The sequence below is a fragment of the Chanodichthys erythropterus genome, chromosome 19, assembly GCF_024489055.1.
Source record: "Chanodichthys erythropterus isolate Z2021 chromosome 19, ASM2448905v1, whole genome shotgun sequence".
Lineage (NCBI taxonomy): Eukaryota > Metazoa > Chordata > Actinopteri > Cypriniformes > Xenocyprididae > Chanodichthys > Chanodichthys erythropterus.
The window spans coordinates 17,401,516-17,426,871 of record NC_090239.1 but is presented as its reverse complement, the minus strand read 5'-3'; the positions used below and the strand labels follow the sequence as shown (position 1 = coordinate 17,426,871).

Here is a 25,356-nt window from a genome sequence, read left to right as displayed (position 1 = left end):
TGAGATTAGTTTATAGTTCTAATTACGCTATGAAATAATTGAATAGGACGTGTAGAAGTGTAAACCGGGTGTTGAACACCAACGAACCTGACAGTCTTTTATTTTGAAAAACAGGTGGGGTGCGTTTGCAAATCCTGAAAGTTTTTTTTTTTTTTTTTTTTTTTTTTTTTTAAACAAACCCTGCAAATTCACAATGATTTATACCCAAAAATTAAATTGTTTTGATCCACAAACTAATCACAAATTTGACTGATTTGTTTTTTCTGAACTAGAGGAATGAAATGAAAGACAGGTATTTTTTCTCACGGAAAATATGTAAAAATATACACAACTGAAAGGACCATTTCTTTAATTCTGAAACGATAAACCAGAAAATAGGGTTCGTGAAAGCACAGAAAAAATTATTGTACACCAATATTTTACATTTCAAGAATGTTTTAATAAAACAATTATCTGCTTGTATGATTTAACATTTATTACCACATATAAACAATAAACAAACAAATTACAAAAAATATTTAAATCTTCAAAATGACCCTTCATGAATCAAAGATTCGATTCAGTTGGAGAGTCGATTCTCAGCAGCAGTGTTTACTGTCAGCAAACCAGCGGCTAGGCTTTTCCGTCTGTTAAGGTGATCAGTTGTTTTTGTTTCCGTAGAAGTGCTGCTTATCGCATCGTTTTGTTGACTCAATGAACATATCCGCATTTTCTGCAATCAGATTATAGTATTTAAAAGAGAGATAGACAGTATCTCTGTAGCTAACGAGCTGTTACATGTAGCAGATTAGCTGGCCAGCTAAACTCAGATATTCTGAATATATATTCTGCAAGCTAGAATATTTAGCACCACGATACAGAATGCATCTCTCCCATACTTTGATATTCGAGGTTTTAACAGCTGTTTTTACTTGCAATTGCGCTGTTACATGTCAGGGAGAATTAGCCTGCTCCTGTATTTGTTTACACAGATCTGCTGCTCTGCACCGAGCTTGCAGATGAAATGGATCATGCATGGATCATGCTATACGCATTTAATATAGTATGTTAATAGACAGGAGGAGAGTACTATAATTGCATATGTTGTTGTTTGTTGTAATATTGAGCATGCAGGTTATGCAAATACATTTGCAAGTGGCTTGCTTGCACAGCTAAAAGATGATCACATGTGAAAACCTTTTGTATATAAAGGTTTTTTCCTCTACTCACATGTATTATCATTGCAAAATTACACTCTCCAAATAGATCTTCACAGTATTAGACCATAACGAATGGCGGATGTCTGCTTAATAGCCCATATCTCTATTATATGACATGTATTATTCTACTTCATGGGTAATTTGCCTCTCACTGAGTGTTAGATGGTTATGTATAAAATGTGTCAATCCCATGTGTAAATATAATGTGTGTGTCTGTATTTTTGCCATCACTACAGTTAGCACAAACACCTACACACCAATTAGACACCTAGTCACTTGAGAGTGAAGTGAAGACTATCCTTAGCACCACATCTTGCTATTGTCTCCCACAGGACAGACCACTGTGACTCGGCCCCCCTCCCTGGTCAACCTCAGAGGGCCTTGCCATGAGATGCTGTTTTTTATGCTATGTATGTAAACACAATGCTGGTTACAATCTCTCTTTGTTAACCTCACCCACACAGGGCTGAACGAACAGACCGACACTGAAGAGTTCTCAGTAGCATCCACCTGGACGGACTTTCTGGTTTTCGACCCTTTGCAGGTGGGTGAAAATGTTCTGTCTTTTGCGTTATTGTGGTATTAAGGTGTATATGAAAGAAAAAAAAGATGCCAAGATTGTTGCACACACTTACAGAATTTAATGCAACTTGTTTTTAATGCATGTGTGCAGTTTATAAGCTGCAATTAAATTTTCTGAGAACTGTTTACTGAAAATGTGACTTTAAGTGCAAAATATCATATAATTTTTATCATCAGATTTTTCTCCTTTGCAATTCTACTTGTTTTAAACCAGGGGCTTTCAAACTGGGCTCTGGGGGTTGCTAGGGGGTCCATGGAAAAGTTTAGAGAAAAATGTATAAGTAAATACATTTTAAAAAATTAAAATAAATAAAATTTGATAAACCAATGATTAAATTAGAATATTAGAATAAAAATACAAAATAGAATAACTAGAAAAAATAGAATATAATATGTAAATAAATAACCAAATATTAAAATATATACACTGCCCTCCAAAAGTTTGGAAACACCCCTGGCAAAGTGTGGTTTTTGGACGATATCTGCATAAATCCTTATCATTTTTTGGTGCAAATACATTAAAGTAACTTGACATCATTGAGGACCAGCAAGAATAATTTTCATTTTCATATACATGTCAAAGTCAGACATGCCCCTTTGCCAGCTGTGATGCCTGGTTACTGGTTTAAACTCGGCCCAGGTTTGTAAAAGATTTTTGGGTCAGCACACCTTAATAGCTTCAACAACTGATTGCCAATTAAGTTTAGAATACAATGAACCAATTAGAACCCAGTTTAGGTCAGATAGCTGCTAATGGTGGACATTTTGAGGAATTGAAAATTTAATTTTTTTCTACCTATAAATGTTTATGTAATAAAATATGTTTTTGTAGTTTGTATCAGTGCAAAATTATTACAAATTAAAAAGGATTCATGCCAATATTGTCCAAAACCCCACTTTTCTATGCCTTTTAAATTTTAGGATGGTGATTCCTCACACAAGGATGATCCTGTGGCATTTTAAAGATTGAAAGCTCCTGTTATACAACGATCAATAATCATTATGTTAGTCAAAGTCACACAAGGCTTTTCGTCAGATTTCACAGCTGCAGCGTCTTTAATTGGAGAGCTCAGGTGGGGAGAGATGCTGTTGGGCTCAGGGAGATGCCGGTGTGTTTCGGGGCCCTGCTGGGCTGCTGAAACCGCAGAGAATACAGAGCTCAGCAGGATGCACTTTATCACTCAAATAAAAGTAGTCCATTACTGCTATGTTCTTTTAGTCAGTTTTGTTTAAGGCTGTGTGTTTGGACTTGATGTTCTCTGCTGTTATATTTTTGTTTTTCTGTATTTCTTTCCACATGTCCCTCCTCTTCCTCCTGGTCTCTGCAGGATAGCGGATCAGGTCTTGAAACATGAGCTCTGTGGCAGTGTTGACTCAGGAGAGTTTTGCGGAGCACCGCAGTGGCTTGAAGGACTTTGAGATCACTGGTATGACGACTGTAGCAAAATTAGGGGTGAAATTTTCTTCACATTTTTTGTACTTCAATTTATCTCATGTGGAATGGCAGGAAATATAAATAGGGCTGCAACAACTAATCGATAAAACCATTAATAATCAACCAAAAATTATTGATTATCTTTATATAGTGTCATACCATTATTATCAAAATAATGTGATTAAAAAGTGTTGTATGCATTTTACATTTTCTTTTTTTGTTACACTTTATTTCAAGGTGTCCTTGTTACACTGTAATTGCATATTTAAGTACTGAGTAATATTAATAAACAAACATTTACTTATTATAGAGTTAGGGTTAGGAATGCAGTACCTGAAAGAAGTCTCTTATGCTCACAATGGCTGCATTTATTTAATCAAAAATACTGTAAAAAACGTAATATTGCAAAATTTTATTAAAAATTAAAATAACTGTTTTCTATTTGAAGATATTTTAAAATGTAATTTGTTCCTGTAATGGCCAAGCTTAATTTTCTATCATCATTACAGTCTTCAGTGTCACATGATCCTTCAGAAATCAATCTAAAATGCTGATCTGCTGCTCAAGAAACATTTATTATTGTCATTGTACTCAAACAGAGTGCTGCTTAATATTTTTTAGGATTTTTATGAATAGAAAGCATTAATTTGCATTTATTAAATATATTTATTAAATTTATTAATGCATTTATTAAATAGATTTTTTTGTAACATTATAAATGTCTTCACTGATACTTTTGATCAATTTAATGCATCCTTGGTGAATAAAATTTCTCTATTTTTATTTAATCGTAAATGTTTCGTGAGCTGCATATTTGAAGCATCATGTGACACTGAAGACTGAAGTAATGATGTTGAAAATTATCTTTGTCATCATAGGAATAAACAACATTTTTAAATGTATTGAAAATAGAAAACAATTATTTTATATTGTAATAATATTTCACAGTATTACTGTTTTTACTGTATTTTTGATTAAATAAATGCAGCATTGGTGAGCATAAGAGACTTCTTTCAAAAACATTAAGAAATTGAAATGTTTCCAAACATTTGACAGGTACTGTAGGGTTGGTTTAGGGTTAGTTATGTGTAATCATGCCTAATTTACTGTTATTACTATGTGTATATGTAGTAATAATTACATATGTACTTATTACTATAAGTACATATGTAATAAGGACACTGTAAAATAAAGTGTTACCTTCTTTTCTTATTGTCTGTTATTAGGTAGTGTGCCAGAGGATGAAGCATATATACCCACCTATCTGGAGGCCTTTCCACCTTTGCCCGACAAGGGCAGTCCAGGTGAGAAGACGGGTGAGCCGGCAGGTGCCTGGAGCAAAATCCGACCCATCAAAGCCTCTGTCATCACTCAGGTAACTATAATTATTCCACATATTTGTACAGTGTGAGACAGCTTCTAAAGATCTGAAAAAATATTCTTCTTGTCAAGCCACAAGGTCTTGTGTGTGGCAGTGTGGCAGGCTCTCGTGTTATTGAGAGCCTACTACACTTTTTCTCCTTTCACACTCTTTGCACCTTCAGGTGTTCCATGTCCCTCTGGAGGAGAGGCGGTATAAAGACAACAGTCAGTTTGGTGAGGGTGAGGAGGCGAAAGTGTGCCTGGATATAATGCAAAAGACCGGAGCACATATCGAACTCTCGCTTGCCAAGGACCAAGGCCTCTCCATCATGGTGACTGGAAAATTGGACTCAGTCATGAAAGCGAGGAAGGAGATTGTGGCCCGACTGCAGACACAGGTGCTTGTTTGATTCTTGTTCTTCTTATAGACCTTATGCACCTGAAAACTAAGCATTTTTCTAAGTGCAACTAAAATTGCTTCACTACATTAACCGGTTTGGCAGTTCTACCAGGTGTCTGAAAAGGACAATAAATTTGCAATGTCTTTGAGAGCAGCAGCCCTCCAGCAATGACAGCAAGAAACTAGAGCTGTGATATTTTAGTGCATTACTTTCCATTACAGCCGTGTACTTGGCTTTCATTCTTCCCTAAATGCCCAAACTTAAAGGGTTAGTTCACACAAAAATAAAAATTCTGTCACCCCCTTATGACCTTCGTTCATCTTCGAAACACAAATTAAGATATTTTTGATGAAATCCAAGAGGTATCTGTCTCCTCAATAGACAGCAATTTAACCACCATTTTCAAAGTCCAGAAAGCTACTTAAAAACATTGTTCAAATAGTCAACATCACTACAGTGGTTAAACCTTCATTTTATGAAGCGATGAGAATAATTTTTGTGCGCAAAAAAAAAAAAAAGACAGAGAAAATCACTCTTCAGTAGAATTAGTAGAATTAATCTATATTTAATTTATACAGTTAAAACTAAGCTGTGTTGTTTTACATTTGATTACTTTCTGATGATATGATATGTGGAATGGAATATGTTGCACATGTTGCTTGCCTGTGAATAGTTCATGATACTTTCTTGTCTCTTTATTTATGCTTATTATGCTGAATAAAGTCGTAGTTTTTGTTATTTTTGGACCAAAATGTATTTTCGATGCTTCAAAAACTTCTAACTACCCCACTGATGTCACATAGACTACTTTGATGATGTTTTTATTACCTTTCTGGACATGGACAGTCTACCGTACATACACTTTCAATGGAGGGACAGAAAGCTCTCGGACTAAATCTAAAATATCTTAAACTGTGTTCCGAAGATGAACGGAGGTCTTACAGGTTTGGAACGACATGAGGGTGAGTCATTAATGACATAATTTTCATTTTTGGGTGAACTAACCCTTTAAGAATAGTATTATTTATTTCGGTGATCAGTATCAGCGATCGTATCGGCCAATACTGTTTCCTGTAATCAGTGAACAGCCCCAAAAATCCTGAGCGGAGCACCCTTATGTGCAGCCATCTTTAGAATTTTGTGTTTGAGCTTCTGTTTTTGCGCTAGCTCTGTATATTTCTATGGCATCACAATCGAAGAGTAATTAGATGAAGTGGATTTATTTATTGTAGAGTTAAGCGAAAGTTATCATGAGCATGGTAATGTTTGAAGCAGATGACATAATAAATATCACGGGACCAGGAAGATTTTAAATCAAATGGTTCATTCATAAATCTGTAAGATCTTACCTTTATACTGTGGAAATACAAACCGGAAGACAACAAGCACAGAGCTGAAAAGGGGTGGGGATACATACAGTGTATTAAATCTATTTTGCTGTTTTGTAAAAGTGGTATTTTAAAGAGATAGTTTCGATTCATGTGGATTTATTTTACGACCTCTTAATGAATGTTTTGATCTCATATTCTTGGGTGAATAGACTTTTTTGAAGATTAATGAAAATCTTACAGGTTTGGAATGACACGAGAGTGAGTAATTGATGACAGAATTTTCATTTTTTGGGTGAACTAACCCTTTTATACTAAACTTCTCAGGCCTCAGCGACTGTGCTTATTCCGAAAGAACATCATCGGTTTGTAATTGGGAAGAATGGGGAGAAGTTGCAGGAGCTGGAGCTGAAAACAGCCACCAAGATCGCCATCCCCCGCTCTGATGATCCCAACGGCAACATCCGCATCACCGGCACCAAGGAGGGCATTGAGAAAGCTCGCCATGAAATCCAGCTCATCTCTGCAGAGCAGGTAACCAGTAGATGAGATAAGATAAGCTTTTATATTTTCTTCCATCAGCCTCATTATGTCCTCACTGTCTGCTTTAGGATAAGCGTGCCGTGGAACGCTTGTCTTTTGAGAAAGCTTTTCATCCATTCATCGCGGGTGCATATAATCGACTCGTTCAAGAGCTGAGTCAAGAGACTGGAGCTCGTATTAGCATCCCACCACCCAGCGTACCCAAAGATGAGATTGTCATTACCGGCGAGAAGGAAGCAGTTGCCATGGCGATTGCCCGCATCCGGGCCATTTATGAAGAGAAGGTGATTTAATTATGCTCCCGTTCAAAAGTTTGGGGTCAGCAGTTGTAAATGCTGGGGTTTTTTTTTTACTTTCTTTTCATCAAGGGATCCTGAAAAAAATGTTGCACTGTGTTCACACGTTCAACGTTTTATTTATTTTATTAATATGAAATGTTTCTTGAGCACCAAATCAGCATATAAAAATGATTTTTAAAGGGTCATGTGAGTAATGAGGCTAAAAATTCAGCTTTGCCATCACAGAAATAAATAACAGTTATTTTAAATTGTAATAATATTTCACAATATTACTGTTTTTACTCAATTTTTGATCAAATAAGTGCAGTCTTGGTGAGATTTATTTAAAATTAATTTAATTTAATTTATTTAAATCTAATTTAAGATTTTTATTTATATTATATTGTATTTTGATTACATTATTTTGTGTACACACATGCAAATATGCATCTGGTGACGTTTTCTGACCACCTTCTTGAAATTTACAAGCAGAAACGAAAAACGACCACAATCTCAGTGGAGGTGAAGAAGTCACAACATAAGTACATAGTAGGCCCGAAAGGCAACACCCTGCAGGAAATCCTGGAGAACACTGGGGTGTCTGTGGAGATGCCTCCTCTAGACTCCGCATCGGAGACCATCATCCTCAGAGGGGAACCGGATAAGCTGGGTCCGGCTCTAACGCAGGTGTACGCCAAGGTCAGATGTATTAAAGATTTGTGTAGACCCACAATTTTTGGCCTTATTTTTCATAGAATGCATGCCAAAGTCAGCTTTTCACATGGCACTTGTGTGTTCTGCAGGCTAAAAGTGTGATAGTGGTGGAGGTGATTGCTCCGGCCTGGCTCCATCGATTCATCATTGGCAAGAAAGGACAGAACATCGGTCGCATTACACAGCAGCTGCCTAAGGTATTAAAAAGCAATTTGATTTAAAATAGTTTACAAGAGCACAAGTATAAACACAACGAGACTGCAAAACCGGACAAGTGACTAGATTAATTCGCTGTGATGACATTTAATGTCACTGACAACCTCTGTAGTCCTACTTGTTAGCAACTGCCTTTTTTAAGACATATTAAAGCTTAAAAAATAACATGTGGGTATTACTTATGTATTTTATTTAATAGAATAAAATATGCAAATATCTTGAGCTTGTACTAACAACAGACCTTTTTTCAGGCAATTAAGCAAAAGAAAAAAAGAAACGTAGACTTTGAGAACAGAACCGGAAGTCCAAAAATGTTAATTTGTTACTGAGTTTTAGGACTGATTCCTGAAGAACTGTATTCTTTAATGTGTAAATCCTTGAATAATGAATAATAATATATTCTATTACATAAAAAGCATTAATATTAAAACCCTTAAGCATAATTATAAACAATAGGCCCTATATTGTGATTGTGCGACTCTTTGTCATCACTAGGTTCATATAGAGTTTACTGATGGAGAGGAACGTATAAGTCTGGAGGGACCAACAGAGGAGGTAGAACAAGCCCAGGCTCAGATACAGGAGATCATCAAAGACCTGGTCAGTGAACACTTGATTACCTTATTATCATTTTTTTGTTGTTTTTGTTGTTAAAACGAAGATTGACGCGATTAAAAACTAAATTAAAAAAATATCAGGGGAATTTTGGTTGCCAAATCATTTCACATATGCTATTATGGTTTCTTCTCGTGGAATATAATCATACTGTTTAATTATAGTCCTCAACTATTTTATTTTCCATCATTCAGATGGCGAGAATGGACTATGCAGAGATTAACATTGATCAACGTTTCCATAGACATCTCATTGGCAAAAACGGAGCCAACAGTAAGTTTAGACCTTTTTGAAATGTTTAATCTGAAACTGCTGTCATAAGATAAAAATGGCTAAGATAAAAATAAAAATAGAGCTCAAAGCACAGCTATAAAAAGTACAATTTGAATAGTCAAATTGTGGTTTTACACATTATTTGATTACAAGCAGCACACAATGTCAAAATAAACAGTTGCAAAGGGACTTCTCCCTCACTATACAAATATCTAGTTCAGTCATGAAACTCTAGAAGGTGCAGACCGATAGGTCCTTTACATGCAATTTGCAATATTTATACAGCAGCAGCATATCTCACATGCTCACAGTAGTTTGTGTGTGTCTATCTCTAACCATTAGGCCACAACTGCCTATTAACATGCCCATTAACATGCAAAAACTCTTCAGAGAGCTTTCATGATTGAAATATAATTTTTTTTCATGTGTCTTCATGACCACAGAACCTGGGAAAAATGATTGACGGTGTTGCACACTTGTTCTGAACATATTTGTTTCAGTAAAGTTTTGATCAGTCAACCGAGAAGATGAATGAATGAGTAGAAAATTGAATTATTTGGTACTTTTCCTTAGTAAATCGGATAAAGGAGCAATATAAGGTATCGGTGAGGATTCCTCAGGACTCTGAGCGCTGCGGACTGGTTCGTATCGAGGGCGATCCTCAGGGAGTACAGCTCGCTCGCAAGGAACTGATGGACATGGCCCAGCGTATGGTGAGACGTACTATATGGAAGCACAAAAGCACTCTATAAATGACATTATGAACCCATCTACGTGATTTAAGATGTGTAATTTTCTCGCGTTTTTGACGCTCTAGGAAAATGAACGTACAAAAGACCTGATCATAGAGCAGAAGTTTCACCGCACCATAATTGGGCAGAAAGGAGAGAAGATCAAAGAAGTGCGGGACAAGTTCCCTGAGGTGCTCACAGATTCATTTTGTAAAACACATTTTGTAGCATTAAATGCTAGATGATTTCATACAGATGCTTTTGGTTTAATTTCTGCAGGTCATTATCATCTTTCCAGACCAGCAACAAAAAAGTGACATAGTGCAGCTCCGAGGGCCTAAAAACGAAGTGGAGAAATGTGCAAAGTTTCTGCAGAAACTCATCGCTGAGCTGGTACAAGTGTAATTTCCTCTTGCTTCCTTCCTGCTCTCAAATAACATTTGCTTAGTGACTAATACACGTTCACAAATACAGCTGCTATTACGTGCTCAGGCAGCTGTGGAATTATCATACTCTGCCAACAGATGACAAATTAGTTTTCTTTCTCTGTTTCCTGAAGGTGTATTGTTTACAGTCAAAGTTGTTAAAACGATTAGTTCACGCAAAAATTACATTTCTGTCATTAATTACTCACCCTCATGTCGTTCCACATCCGTAAGACCTTTTGTTCATTTTCATAACATAAAATTAAGATATCTTTTGGATGAAATTCAAGAGCTTATTTTTTATCCCCCATAGAAAGCAATATAGAAACTTTAAGCCATTGAATTTTCTCATGTCTAATTATATGTTCATCATGTTATTAGGTTGAGAGCAGCTTCTCGATTTCTGTACCCATCCACAAGCAGTTCCACAAAAACATCATTGGCAAAGGAGGTGCCAACATTAAAAAGGTGAAGAAAAAGCCATTTATTAAGTTTTGTAAAGATCACTTTTTAATGCTTTAACAGAATTAATAAGGGATAGTTCACACAAAATTGAATATTCTGGCATTTAATCATACTCTGATTGTTCCAAAACTGTATTATTTTCTTAATTCTGTGGAAAAAAATATTTTGAAGAATCTTACAGGACTTTCCACACAACGACAGTTCATAGCAATGTTATTGGTTACACTTTACAATAAGGTCTCATTTAACATTAATTAATGTATTAACTAATATGAACTAACAATAAGCAATACATTTGTTACAATATTTATTAATCTTTTTAGTGTTAGTTAAAAAATCTTTCATTTTAGTTCAGTGCATTAACTAATTACAAATACAGCTTTTTATTAAAGGTGCTACAGAGGATGTTTTGTTTTATACATTTTTGCAATATTACTTGAAACTGTCTTTACTAACTGATAAAAGATTATTCATTAGGTGCACTGAAAGTAATATTATTAATATACATCATCTGTGCACGAGGTAGGGCCTTAAAAACATCAGCCAATCGTTTACACGATCATCGCGTAAACGATTGGCCCTCTGGTTTGTCAATCACTGCCATGACGTTCCTTGTGAGAGACGAGCGCGGCTGCGCGCTCCAGTAACTTTCCACACTCCACAGGCGCTGCATGCAATGTTTTTGTCAGGAGACAGGAGTAACAACTGCAGATTATGAGTTACCTGCGATGAGTCCAACATAATGAATCCACTAACACGACATAGTGAATGCCGGTGGTAAACACTCGTGTTCCAATACTCATGCACGAGTTTTGGGAGGCGTTCCCTCGAAATGAGCTGTAAAGGAGGGGGGTTGTTCTTACGCATGCGCTCATTTCAAAAACTCAGTAACAGCCTTTGGTTTCTCAGTCGGCAAAAAAAATCCTCTGTAGCACCTTTAAATGCTGAAATGAATAAAAAAAAAAAAAAAAAAAAAAATATATATATATATATATATATATATATATATATATATATATATATATATATATATATATATATATATATATATATATATATATATATATAATATAATATTATAATTAATATTAAATAATAATTTATAATTTGTTCCTTTAGTATTATTAATTATAATGTGAATATAATATTTCATATTTTGTATTAAAATATTTGTTATTATATTTTTTCATTTTAATTTATTTTAGTAATTTTGTTGTTTTGTCATTTTGGATTAGTTTTCTATTACTTTATAGCTTTCATTTATTTTTCAGTTTTAATTTTAGTACTTAAAGTTTCCAATGTTGTAATTTTCAACATTTCTAAGTTTTTTATGTCTAAAGTCTATAGTCTGTCTAATAGTAAGTCTATATAATATTTATATATTTTTCTTCATCTTTATTGCAGTTACTGAAAACTATTTTAATCGTTTTAGTTAAAAATAACAACACTGGTTCATAATGAGAAAAATATTTTAAAAAAGCACAGTGAAAGTTCTGTCTGAAAATCAATAACATTCATTTTTTTTAAGTGAACTTGATATTTAAATGTACTAATGTTTTTTTTTTAATGAGAGAGATTATGTTGCTGTTTAAATCTATATAGATACGTGAGGAGACCAACACCAAGATTGATCTCCCAACGGAAAACAGCAACTCTGAGATGATCGTGATCACAGGCAAGAAGAGCAGCTGTGAAGCCGCACGAGATCGGATCACTGCCATTCAAAAAGAGCTGGTGAGAGAAACACGAAGCTAGAGAATTTGTTAGAGATATAATTCCCAGTACTCTTAGTTTTCCTTCTCTCTCACATTCTCACTTAATCTTTCAATTGTCCCAGGCCAACCTGAAAGAGGCTGAGGTTTCCATCCCAGCCAAGCTGCATAACTCTCTGATTGGATCCAAGGGCAGTCTGGTACGCTCTGTAATGGAAGAGTGTGGGGGTGTTCATATCCACTTCCCTGCGGAGGGCTCAGGGTTGGATAAGGTCACTATCCGAGGTCCTGCAGAGGAGGTGGAGAGAGCCAGGAGACAACTGCTGCAACTAGCGGAGGAGAAGGTGAGTAATGGGATGAACAGCAAAACAAAAACACAGGAAACGCCGTTATATTTCCAGTCATTCAGTCCATGTGAGATATTTGTCTTTTGTCCTACCAGCAAGTCAACAACTTCTCAGTGGAGCTTCAAGCCAAGCCAGAGTACCACAAGTTCCTTATAGGCAGAGGAGGAGCTAATATCCGACGCGTACGGGATCGAACCGGAGCACGGATCATCTTCCCATCACCAGATGAGCCAGAACAGGAGCATATTACCATCATGGGTAAAGAGGAGGCTGTATGGCTCGCCCAGAGAGAGCTGGAGACTCTCATCAAAAATCTGGTATGACAGAAGCGAAAGTTGTGTATTTAGTGTTTCTTTATATGCACTTCCTTCAGTTGATCTGTCCTTCCCCTCAGGATGATGTGATAGAGGACAGTATGGTCGTGGAGCCCCGGCATCACCGTCACTTCGTCTGTCGAAGAGGACAGGTGTTGAGAGAGTTGGCGGAGGAGTATGGCGGCGTAGCCGTTAGCTTCCCTCGAACAGGCACACACAGTGACAGTGTCACTCTCAAAGGACCCAGAGAGTGTGTGGACGCTGCTAAGAAACGTATTCAGGAGATCGTTCGAGATCTGGTCAGTTTCTAATCCAATTCTAGACTGATTCTTGTCGTTGAAACGCGAATGAATTTATGTATTGTTTTCTGCATTTTTTTGTCATTGACTTGTCTGCCAAGAACAGTATATACACTACTGTTCAAAAGTTTGGGGTGAGTAAGAGTAAATGCAGCCTTGGTGAGCATAAGAGACTTCTTTCAAAACATTAAAGAATCTTGCTGACCCCAAACTTTTGAACGCTAGTGTATGTAGCCTGCTTATGAATGAAATCTCAGAGCAGAAACACTAACACCATGTCCTAACCAGACGCGATGCGATAAGATTCCAGCAATGAGCAATTTGACTGTCCACACTAGATGTGACACGACAATTAGAAGTGATAAAATCAATCAAAAACCACAGCCAATCAGAAGAGAGCATGGGCGGGCTCTCTCGGCAAGAGCACAGCAGACACAATGGAATGGGCAAGTAAAATTCATCAATATTACACAATTTAAACATTGTTTAAAGTACATACGGGGTGACTGAACCAATCTTTGTCATAGAATATTGTTGTTTTTGTGCACTGAGTTGACAGTTGGAACATACTTGTGCCCATTTATTTATTTTCAAGATCTGAGGTGAATTAGCCAGTGTTGTTTTCATTACTAAAATTAAAGCTGGGAACACAGAATGATATTCAAACACTTAAATAAAGCACATAAACAGTACCTGATATTATCATTGCCATACTTTGTGTTGCTGTTCCAGCCGCGACGTCGCGGAGAAATAGAAACCGTTTCTAAAAAGGAATATTTGCGTGTCGCCGTCGCGGCTGGTTAGGACAAAAACTCTGATTAACATGGAAAAGATACCTTTTATTGCGTGTCTGTGTCGGGTTAGGACACGGTGTAACACATTCCACTCACTGACCTTGATTATCTGCTGGTGTGTCGTCAGGAGTCACAGGTGAGTGTGGAGGTGTCGATTCCTCAGCGGTACCACAGAGCCATCATGGGACCCAAAGGCTGCAGAATACAACAAATTACACGGGAACATGAAGTCCAGATCAAATTTCCAGACAGAGATGAGTCTGCAGGTCTCTTCCTTACATTCTCAAATTAGTTCAGATACTTTGTCATGGTATTTATTGATGACAGTGTTTATAAGCTGTAATTTTTGTTTTATTTGTGGCTGGCAGCTCAGGAACCTGCACCTCAGGAGAATGGGGATACTGACCTCAACCCTCGGAAATGCGATATCATTACTGTGACGGGTCGGGCCGAAAAGTGCGAGTTGGCGCGTACAGCATTACTCGTAAGGAATGCTGGAATTTCAGCTCTCTTTTGTCCTTTTGTGGATTTAGTTTTGATCCTCTCTATCCTGCCTTTTGGGGCAGTTGTGGCCTAATGGTTAGAAAATCGGACTTGTAGCCCGAGTCTCAGTACCGACAGGAAATGTAAGTGGGGGAATGTGAATGAACAAAGCTCTCTTCCACTCTCATTTACCTATAACTGAGGTCCCCTTTAGCAAGGCACCTAACCCCCAATCACTCCCCAGGTGCTGCAGCCAAAATTGCTGCCCACTGCTCTAGGTGTGTGTTCACCGTGTGTGCGCTTGGATGGGTAAAATGCATAGCACAAATTCAGAGTATGAGAGACCATACTTGGCTACACATCATGTCACTTATCACTTTTCCTTCCTCTTCTTTTTACATTCAAGGCCTTAGTTCCTGTGACGATTGATGTTGAAGTTTCCTATGAGCTTCATCGATACATCATAGGACAGAAAGGAATTGGAATAAGGAAAATGATGGAGGACTATGAGGTAGAGACATATTAAATGGTACTTTATGTACATTTCTGTTCAAAAGTTGGGGTCGGTTTGGAGATTTGATGTTTTTGAAATAAGTCTTTTATGCCACCAAGCCTGCATTGATTTGATCAAAAACTGTAAAAAAAAAAAAAAAAAAAAACAGTAATATTGTTACAGTTTAAATAACTAATATTTTAATATATTTTTAAATGTAATTTATTCCTGTCATTTTCAGTAGCCATTACTTCAGTCTTCATTGTCACATGATCCTTTACAAATCAATCTAATATAATTTTTTAGATGGAACCATCTCCAAAATAAGTTTTTTTAGTTTTAATTTGGCCAAACTCTGTTTTATATATTTATTTATATATATATATATATATATATATATATATATATATATATATATATATATATATATATATATATATATATATATTATACCTTTGATCTATACAGTTGTAAGAAAAAGTATGTGAACCACTTGCAGAAAAAGTGAAAAATTTTAACAAAATAAGAGAGATCATACAAAGTGCATGTTATTTTTTGTTTAACACTATCCTGAGTAAGATCCATTTTACATAAAAGATGTTTACATATAGTGCACAAGACAAAAAAAAGCTGAATTTATTCAAATGGCCCCATTCAAAAGAATGTGAACCATTGATTCTTAATACTGTGTGTGGTTACCTGGATGATCCATAATCGTTTTTATGTCTTGTGATGGTTGTAATGGATACTTGCATTTTTCCCAGAAGAAAAAATAAGTACAATTTACCTTTATTACCCAGAACAAACAAGGGACTCATGAACAACCATCACAAGACAAAAAAAAACAGTCATAGATCATCCAGGTAACCACACACAGTATTAACAACCAATGGTTCACAAACTTTTGAATGGGGCCATTTGAATAAATAAACATGCATTTTGTTTGATCTCTCTTATTTTGTTAAAATTTTTCACAGATTCTTCAAGTGGTTCACAACTGTATACCTATCTCTATATACTTGCACACAAACTGCATTGCAATCATTTCCCAAAATGTCATTTGTGTGGAAAAATTACAAAGTCTGTAAACAGGGTGTTAACACAGTATAAACCAACCAACCGTAACCGAATGCAGTGAGCAAAACCTTGTTAAAGGGATAGTTCAGCCTAAAATGAAAATCCTGTCATCAGTTACATCACCCTCATTTCATTCCAAACATGTATGACTTTATTTTCTTCTCTGGAACACAAAAGGAGATGTTTAGAATAATGTCAGAGCTGTTTTTTTTTTCATACAGAATCAGCTGTCTCCTTTGTGTTGAATGAAAGAAAGAAAGTCAAACTGACGAGTGAATGTGCCTGGTTGTACTGTGCGGTACAGGTGAACATTTGGGTTCCTCAGCCTGAACAACAGTCAGATGTCATAAAGATCACAGGACAGGTTGACAGTGTGGAACGGGCCAAACAGGGGCTGCTGGAGAGAGTCCAGGAGCTGAAGGCGGAGCAGGAAGATAGGGTACAACATCTGACATATGATGACAACTTAATTTCCATCATATACAACCTGAGACTTACTTCATGAAATAGAGTATATATTAATTTATTGTTTAATAAATCTGTTTTTAGGCCTTACGGAGCTACAAGGTGACACTCTCTGTAGAGCCCAAATATCACCCCAAAATTATTGGCCGCAAAGGAGCCGTCATCTCTCAAATACGCAAAGACTATGATGTCAATGTGCAGTTCCCTGACAAAGGTGATGAGCAACAGGTATGTGTGAGCCAAGAATGGAAAAAGCAGATAGTTTTTGAGAGGGCATTTCCTCATTCTTTAACCCAGACTGATTCTTCACCTTGTTGTTTTAGAATTCTTCAGCTTTTTGTGTAACTCATACCTTTCATACCTGCCATTCCATGTCTGTCTTCCTGTCAGTCTTTCTTCACGTGTGTTTATCTCCCTTCTAGGATGTAATCGTGATCTCAGGTTATGAGAGGAATGCTAATGAGGCCAGGGCAGCTATAGAGCAACTGGTGGCAGCACTGCAAGAAATGGTGAGTGAGGACATCCGGCTGGACCGGCGGGTCCACGCACGCATCATCGGAGCCCGTGGCAAGGCCATTCGGAAACTCATGGAGGAATTCAAAGTAAGAACAGTTTGTGTATTTGTCAATTGTAACAACTATATAACATCTAAACTTGAGTACGTAGTCATAATTTTTAGCATAATAATACTAAAAAGGATAATAATAATAATAATAATAATAATAAGAACATTTAATTAATATTTTTTATTAAAAGTTACTTAACATTTTTTAAAAATCAATATTATTAAAAATATTTTCATCCTCAATAATAATAATTATTAACTATTATTGTTATTATTAAACTAATAATACCATCACCAGTAAAAATATTATTATTATTTAATATCATCAATGATTATAATAATTATTATTATTATTTAAAATGATAAGAAGTAATGGGGAAAAAATATATTAGTTTATTAAAAATTACTTAATATTTTTAAGAAATCAGTATTATTAAACATATTATCCTCAATAATAATAATAATTATTATTAACCATTATTGTTATTATTAAACCAAAAATAACATCACCAATAAAATTATTATTATTATTATTATTATTATTAAATATATTATTTAATATCATCAATTATGATTATAAAAATTATTTATTTTTTATATTAAAAAATAAATGTAATTAATAATAACAATAAAATAGTTGTAATAAATAAATTAGTATTTATTAGATATATTATTATTGTCATTATTATTAATACTATTACTATTGTTGTTGTTATTATTATTATATAATTAAAAATAATTAAAAAATATTTAATAACTGTTTATTAACTGTTTAATAACTGTTTATTTACCAGTGACAGAACTATAACACCTACACTTTGGTCATAATATTTATCATAATAATAATAATAAAAAGTATAATAATAATAATAATAATAATAATAATAATATATAATAACAACAACAACAACAGTAATATTTATTATAATAATTGTTATTCTTATTATTGTTGTTATTAACAATTGTTATTAAATAATTAATACATTATTAAATAAAACCTTAAGGATAAGAATAATTCAGAAAAATATACTCATTTTATTAAAATATATAACTATTAAATAAAAAAATAAATAAACATTGAAAACAAATAATTCAGCCAAATAATTGCTATATATTTGCTTCAATAATTGCTATATATTTGCTTCCTTAATAATTATCTTCTTTGTTCTAGGTTGATATACGGTTTCCTCAGCCAGGTTCTGAGGACCCGAATAAGGTTACTGTCACAGGACTGCCAGAGAATGTTGATAATGCCATTGACCATCTGCTTAACCTGGAAGAAGAATATGTGAGTTGGCACATATTGCTTCTTTCTTGACAGCAGATAGATTCTATCTCTTTTGTTTTCCTTTCTCTTACATTCACACTCACTCATCTTTCCTCCTAGATGTTGAGTGTCACAGAGACAGAGACTATGGCAGCTTATATGAAGCCTCCTTCAAAGACGATGGGGACAGGAGGAAATGACGAGGATAATAAAGCTCTGGCTAAAGGATTCGTTGTGCGGGACGCCCCCTGGAATGCACAAGGGAACAAGGTCATTTCTAAAAGAATAACTTTACCGCTGTGTATTACAAAGCTTACATGCCCTCATAACTATTCCCTTTTCCTCTTTGCGACATCCAGGCACCAGACATGAGCAGTGCTGAAGAGTTCCCTACATTTGGATCTGGAATAGCACCGAAACAGGCATCTGCATGGGGACCCAAAAAGTGCTAAACAAATGGATTTGTTGTGACTCCAGATCTTCAGAACAAGAACATTCCACATTATTTGCTCTTGTCTTTTAGTGACTTTACAAGAGTAACATCTGTCCTCTCCCTCCTTTGCCTGAATAGTTCCTTAGCATTGGTGGATAGATGTTCTTCAACACTCTTCAACTGCCCACAGGTGGTCACACGTCAGTTCCTGTTGTCTTTTTTAAAGGAAATCACAGAAACGGAACCTAAAGTAGCAGTTAGTGTCATTATCCACCTGTTTTGAATTGGACAAATGGCTAGGCATTGGAGAACGAGGCAGATGTTTTGTTTAATTTCTTTGACTGTTTATTGCAAGAGAACCCCTAGTTCACTGTGTATTAGTTCTTTTTTAAGTCCTTGATGGTTTTTACTGGTTTTTATCTGTGTGTGTGTGTGAGTGTGTGTGTGTGTGTGCGTGTGTGTGAGAGTGTGATCCATCTGAATGCACTCATTCTGCTGAGTTTTCACTCTATACTGTAAGAGACATGAAAGCTGATCAATACTGATCTCTTTTTGATATTTTTTTTTCTGTATTTATTAGTGTATTTATATGTCTGTTATTTATTGATTTTGTTCAGTGACTGATTATTCAAACTGATGAGTGTGGATGGTTTTGAAGCATAAAACAGTTTTAGGAATTATTTTGCACTATGCTTGGTTTCTTTTGCTTCAGGAAATTATTTGTGTGTGTGTTTGTGTGCACTAGCTTATTTTCACAAGATGTGTGTGTGTGTGTGTAATTTCCTTTGAATCTCAATTTTGTCATTCAGTTTGCTGTTTATATATAAAGATTTCTCAAGACAAATGATAAAAACATGCTCTTGCAGATTGCTGGATCTCAATTTGCATATATTTACTTAAAGGTGATATGTGTAATTTTTTTAATGCTAAAATAATTTCACCTTACCATTCATAAGTGGCTCTGTGGTGCTATTAAAACATTTCAAAACATTGCTCTGTTTGTTTGAGCATCACAACCAGCGTGAGATACACTGACTCTACCAATGGCATGAGTTTGGGGCTGGGACTTTCTGTTTGGCTGACTGATAGTGTTTCATGAAACCTATTTGTCATTATTTTTTGCAATTCCATTTGGTGACGCAGAAATTAGTGGTGCAGAAACTATACACTTCACCTTTAAATTTTGATGTCTTTTGACTTTAATAAGGGTCATTCCCTGTCCTGCCTGTTGAGTCTTGTGAGTCGTTGTATGTGGTTTTAACTTATTCTTGTGTATGTGGTTGAGTGAAGAACCATCTACAACCAACCGAAGATAGAAACACTATCGGCCTTAAGTTATTGCCATAGGATATTTTTACCAAGATTTGATGACATTGATATGCAATACTGCAATAACATGTCAGTGACAGAACTTTCCTACTCCAAATAAAAATAAAATAAAGTGGAATTGCATTTTTGCTGTTCTTTATTTTTCAAAAACTGACATTTTTTTGTTTATGACTAAAGAAAAAGAATAGTTAAAATATTAAAATCTTAGTAATACTTCAAATTGATGAGTAAATCTCACAAGACCTTTCAGGTCATATTTTATATATATTATATATATATATATATATATATATATATATATACACACACACATGATATTTACATTAATACATTTACATGAAGGCTGATGAAGTAAAAGAGTTGAGTAAAAGAGCAGAATGGAGTGAGCGTGATGGAGTATAAGAACTAATAAGATCACAAAGATATGCTGGTGCAGTCCCATGTAGTGCCTTACATGTTAAAATTTCAATTCTATCATTAATGGGAAGCCAGTGCAACTGTGAAAGCACCGGTGTAATGAGTTCCTGTAAGCACACGAGCAGCAGAATTTTGAATATACTGTAGCCTGCTTAGAGATTTAGCTGCAAGGCCAATAATCTAACCTAGTTGTAATGAAGGCATGTATCAGCAAAAGTGAGAAAAGGTCTCAGTCAGGCAATGTTACTAAGATGGTAAAAAGCCGTATTAGAGATGTGTTTTATGTGTGCCTCAAATGTTAAACTGTGGATCAAAAATAACTCCAAGGATTCCTCACCTGTGAAGTGGGAACTACCATGCTGGAATCAACAACCAAACTGATCTGATCGGCCTTACAAGTAGCTGCCACTGTACCAATCTGCATCAATTCAGTTTTAGAGCCGTTCAGCTTCAGGAAGTTATTCTGCATCCAAATACTGATCTATTCTAAACAACTACACAAAGATATTAATGAGCAATGGACATCAGGGCTAATGGTGAGGTAAATCTGAGTATCATCTGTGTAACAGTGATACCCAAGACTGTATTTCCTGATAATCTGCCCAAGTGGAAGCATGTATATGTTAAATAAAATGGGCCCAACACCGAACCCTGAGGAACTCCCTGTCGAACAGACACGGTATCAGATTTGTGATTACTCAAATTTAATAAAATGGGCACGATTGGTTAAATAAGACTGAAACCAACTGAATACTGTTCCAGAAAGACGTAGCCAACTATGCAGCCTGTCCAGCAGAACAGAATGGCAAATGTTGTCAAATGCAGCACTGAGGTCTAACAAGACCAAGATTTTGCACTACAATCAGCCGCAATATGATCATTTACAACCCTCACTAAAGCTGTCTCAGTACTATGCCCTTTTCTGAAACCAGATTGAAAAGCTTCAAAAAGACTGTTCAGTGCTAGGTGATTATTTAACTGAGTAGCCACAACACGCTCTAGAACTTTAGCCAAAAATGGAAGGTCACAAATAGGCTTATAGTTGGACAAGTCAGAAACAATTGGAGGAACAATTCCAGAACTCACAACTGAAGTCATATGAGGGCAGATCGATACAAGACTGGATCTAAAATGCTGGTAGTTGAATTCATGGATTTAACTGTACTTACACTAAAGTCAACTCCAACCATCAAAGTTTGAGAAGGTAGTGATCTGAGGATTTAAAGAAAAGAAATGGAAAAAATGTATCACAATTTCCACATTAACATAAAACAGCACAACTGTTTTTAACACTGATAATTAAAAATGTTCCTTGAGAATGAAATTTAGAATAATTTCTGAAGGATCATGTGGCACTGAAGACTGCTGAAAAATTAAGCTTTGCCAACTCAAATAAATCACATTTTAAAAATGTAATAAAATAGAAAACAATTATTTTAAAATGTAATTATACTTCACAATATTTGTGTATTTTTGATTGAAGGTGCCCTAGAACTTCTTTTTAAAAGATGTAATATAAGTCTAAGGTGTCCCCTGAATGTTTCTGTGAAGTTTCAGCTCAAAATACCCCACAGCTTTTTTTTTATTCATTTTTTTAACTGCCTATTTTGGGGCATCATTAACTATGCAGCGATATATAGTTTGCGGCCCCTTTAATTCTCGTGCTCCCCCTCCCCCAGAGCTTGCGCTTGCCTTGAACAGCATAAACACAGTTCACACAGCTAATATAACCCTCAAAATGGATCTTTACAAGATGTTCGTCATGCATGCTGCTTGCATACATCGGATCATGTAAGTATAGTATTTATTTGGATGTATTACATTTGATTCTGAATGAGTTTGAGGCTGTGCTCTGTGGCTAAAGCTAACATTACACACTGTTGGAGAGATTTATAAAGAATGAAGATGTGTTTATGAATTATACAGACTGCAAGTGTTTAAAAATGAAAATAGCGACGGCTCTCTTGTCTCTGTGAATACAGTAATAAACAATGGTAACTTTAACCACATTTAACAGTACATTAGCAACATGCTAACAAAACATTTAGAAAGACAATTTACAAATATCACTAAAAATATCATGTTATCATGGATCATGTCAGTTATTATTGCTCCATCTGCCATTTTTCGCTATTGTCCTTGCTTGCTTACCTAGTCTGATTTTTCTGCTGTGCACATCCAGACATTCTGCCCTTGTCTAATGGCTTGAACATGGGCTGGCATATGCAAATATTGGGGGCGTACATATTAATGATCCCGACTGTTACGTAACAGTCGGTGTTATGTTGAGATTCGCCTGTTCTTCTGAGGTCTTTTAAACAAATGAGATTTATATAAGGAGGAAACAATGGAGTTTGAGACTCACTGTATGTCTTTTCCATGTACTGAACTCTTTTTATTCAACTATGCCAATATCATTTCAATATTTAATTCTAGGGCACCTTTAAATAAATGCAGCCTTGGCAAGCATAAGAGACTTCTTTCAAAAACATTAAATAACCTTAATCTTATCCACCACAAATTTTTAAATAGTAGTGCATATAAAAATTGTAAAATATTAATTAGATTGGGTTGCTGAGTGTTAATTACTGAGTGTTATCACAATATTTCGTTTATAAGGCCAATGGTTGTTTTGTTTTGCGTTACAGTAATGACAACTTTGGAGAGATTATTTGATGATAGTAACCCAGAACTAATTGAAGACACAGAAACATTTTCCATATGTTGTGCATAACTGTCTCTTTTTTGGATTTTTATTTTCTTACAAACCAGGAAGGTAATGTTAATGTTAGTGTTATTTAACAGGCTGTACAACACAACGTAAATACATAAAAAAAAATAATAACACAAACATGAACAAATAATACAAACAACTGAAAAAGCAGCAATGGGCCAACATGAACCCTGTGTTTTCACATTTTCCAATTTACATAGCAAGCATTCATTCCGACATCGCCCTTGGCAATAAAGCGGGATTACTAATGCAAAATGTACACTCAAGTATGTCATATTGGCAACAAAATAAAAAAAATGGATAGATATGCCTTCACAGAGGGTACTGTAAGTCTAGATACAATCAAAAGAGAGTTGATTTTTTTGTTGTCATTTTTCCAGCAAGGGCTTACAATTGTGCAACCTTAGTCATGAGAGAATACAAAAAAAATGGCAATAAGTCTAGCATTGAGTAAACAATCTATTAAAAAGAAATCACATTCCCAGTGTAAACACCAATCCTGGGGTCAGGTATTCGAGTAGATGACTTCAATTCCCATGATTCCTCATGAGTTCAGGCACATCAACCTGATAGTTGAATAAACAGTCCTTCCTGTTGAACAGGATGTTGAATGTAGAAAATAAACAGACCTTTTGATTTTTTTGTACCTGCCACCATTAATTTCAGAAACACCTACACCCTAGTTCTTACAATAAAGTTTGTGAGTAAACGAATGGGCTTATCAGCACACGTTACTTCAGAACAGAAGACAAACCCAAACACAACGTGTAAACAACATCTAAAGCAGTGAAGCATGTCAAACATAAGACAAGAACTCCCACAGGTGATTGACCTTAAATAATGGGCAGCGAACGATGCAAAGACACGCATTTGGCCGAAACGGACACACAAATACACTTATAGCTTTATAAATCTCTTCTCCAGCTCTTTTTAGTGCTTTGGGGTGAGGGCGAAATTCTGTTTTATGCATCCATTCAGTTAAATTATGTACTTTTGCAACAATTAAAGTGAAAAATTGATTTTATGGGTTTAAAAGGTTAGATGGAGAGTCCCACTCCATAGATGGTTACAGACAGTTATATCCGTGTATTCACAATAAAAAATTTTCTTGCCATCCGAGACATTTCTTAGCTTCCTGTCTTTATGTAGTTATTTTAATCCACTAAACACTGCATGTACTGTCAATTGTGAATAAATACACAGCTATAAAAACCAAATATAGAGCAGAATCTGTAAAGTGAGTAAACAAAGCGATGAAATAAACAACAGTAACACTGAGTCTCTTCCTGATTAGGTGATTTTGCCGACATTTCTTAACGTTGTTGTTGTTGAAACAGGTCTTGGTTATTTCCAGGTTGATTTGTCCGTTGCAAGTCTTAAGAAAAACACGAGTATAAATCCAGGGCTGTGCTATGAATAGGTGGTTTTGTGTTGCTCCAGTCCAGTTTTATTTCTGTGAAAACAGGCTCCAAAAGCGCAAAAAAAAAAAAAAAAACAATTCTGAGGGGGTGATACATAGATTTAGATGTATGAAGAGACAGAAAAAAAATAATGGAGAGCCTGCTGAGCGAGTGAATTTAATGAGAAAGACTAAAAATCGCCCACCAGTGTCCGAAACATAAAGTGCAGGCAGTGTCTTTGTCTCTGGAGATTATCATCACCATCCTTCAAAATGCAACGAACACAAAAGTATGTCTGAAACATGCAGAGATGAATGAGTCTGGGCAGCAAAATAATGCTAACTCCTCAACGCCTTAGCGCTGAAATTTGGTTGATAGTGAGGAAGATGATGCTGATATCCTCGCTTGAGTCTCTTTTTACTCCACCCGTATGAGCAGGCCGTACAGGAGCGTGCCTCCTTTCTCCTTGGTGATCCACTCAATTTCCGCATTGCTGAATCGAGGGTCGAGGGGCTCGCTGATCCCCAGCGATGACGGCCCCACTTTGTACGAGCCTGGCCGTACGCACACCTGGAAGCCAACCTGGGCCTGGTGACAGCGGAGGGAACGTGGGTCTCGGAATCTGCACAGAAAAGTATATCTGTCAACATTTTGTGTGTT

At 35.7% G+C, this 25,356-nt stretch overlaps 2 protein-coding genes across 5 annotated transcripts in view; one reads left to right on the top strand and one right to left on the bottom strand.

Annotated features, from left to right (window-relative positions):
* The first annotated feature begins 570 nt into the window (after window positions 1–570).
* hdlbpb (high density lipoprotein binding protein b) lies at window positions 571–20,252 on the top strand. 3 transcript variants are annotated; one of them, XM_067369329.1, is made up of 28 exons: window positions 571–634; window positions 1,664–1,743; window positions 3,110–3,208; window positions 4,443–4,591; window positions 4,761–4,976; window positions 6,635–6,841; window positions 6,919–7,134; window positions 7,621–7,827; window positions 7,932–8,039; window positions 8,554–8,658; window positions 8,868–8,946; window positions 9,520–9,659; window positions 9,764–9,868; window positions 9,957–10,070; window positions 10,484–10,570; window positions 12,170–12,301; window positions 12,405–12,623; window positions 12,722–12,943; window positions 13,021–13,239; window positions 14,161–14,299; window positions 14,402–14,517; window positions 14,923–15,027; window positions 16,391–16,525; window positions 16,636–16,779; window positions 16,974–17,153; window positions 18,288–18,404; window positions 18,504–18,653; window positions 18,743–20,252. In XM_067369329.1, the coding sequence occupies exons 3-28, from the start codon at window positions 3,133–3,135 to the stop codon at window positions 18,833–18,835; spliced, it is 3,780 nt and encodes a 1,259-aa protein (XP_067225430.1). In that variant the 5' UTR covers window positions 571–634; window positions 1,664–1,743; window positions 3,110–3,132; the 3' UTR covers window positions 18,836–20,252. The 3 variants fall into 3 exon arrangements, with proteins under 3 accessions (XP_067225430.1, XP_067225432.1, XP_067225431.1); XM_067369330.1 differs by lacking the exon at window positions 571–634 and adding an exon at window positions 673–1,042; XM_067369331.1 differs by lacking the exons at window positions 16,636–16,779; window positions 16,974–17,153; window positions 18,288–18,404; window positions 18,504–18,653; window positions 18,743–20,252 and having other exon boundaries at window positions 16,308–16,468.
* A 3,041-nt stretch (window positions 20,253–23,293) lies between these two features.
* neurl4 (neuralized E3 ubiquitin protein ligase 4) overlaps window positions 23,294–25,356 on the bottom strand; it is a 38,034-nt gene continuing 35,971 nt past the window's right edge. For both annotated transcript variants that reach the window (XM_067369014.1, XM_067369015.1), the window contains one exon: window positions 23,294–25,318. In XM_067369014.1, coding sequence (XP_067225115.1) covers window positions 25,114–25,318 — 205 coding nt within the window. In that variant the 3' untranslated portion in view covers window positions 23,294–25,113. The remainder of the gene's footprint in view (window positions 25,319–25,356) is intronic.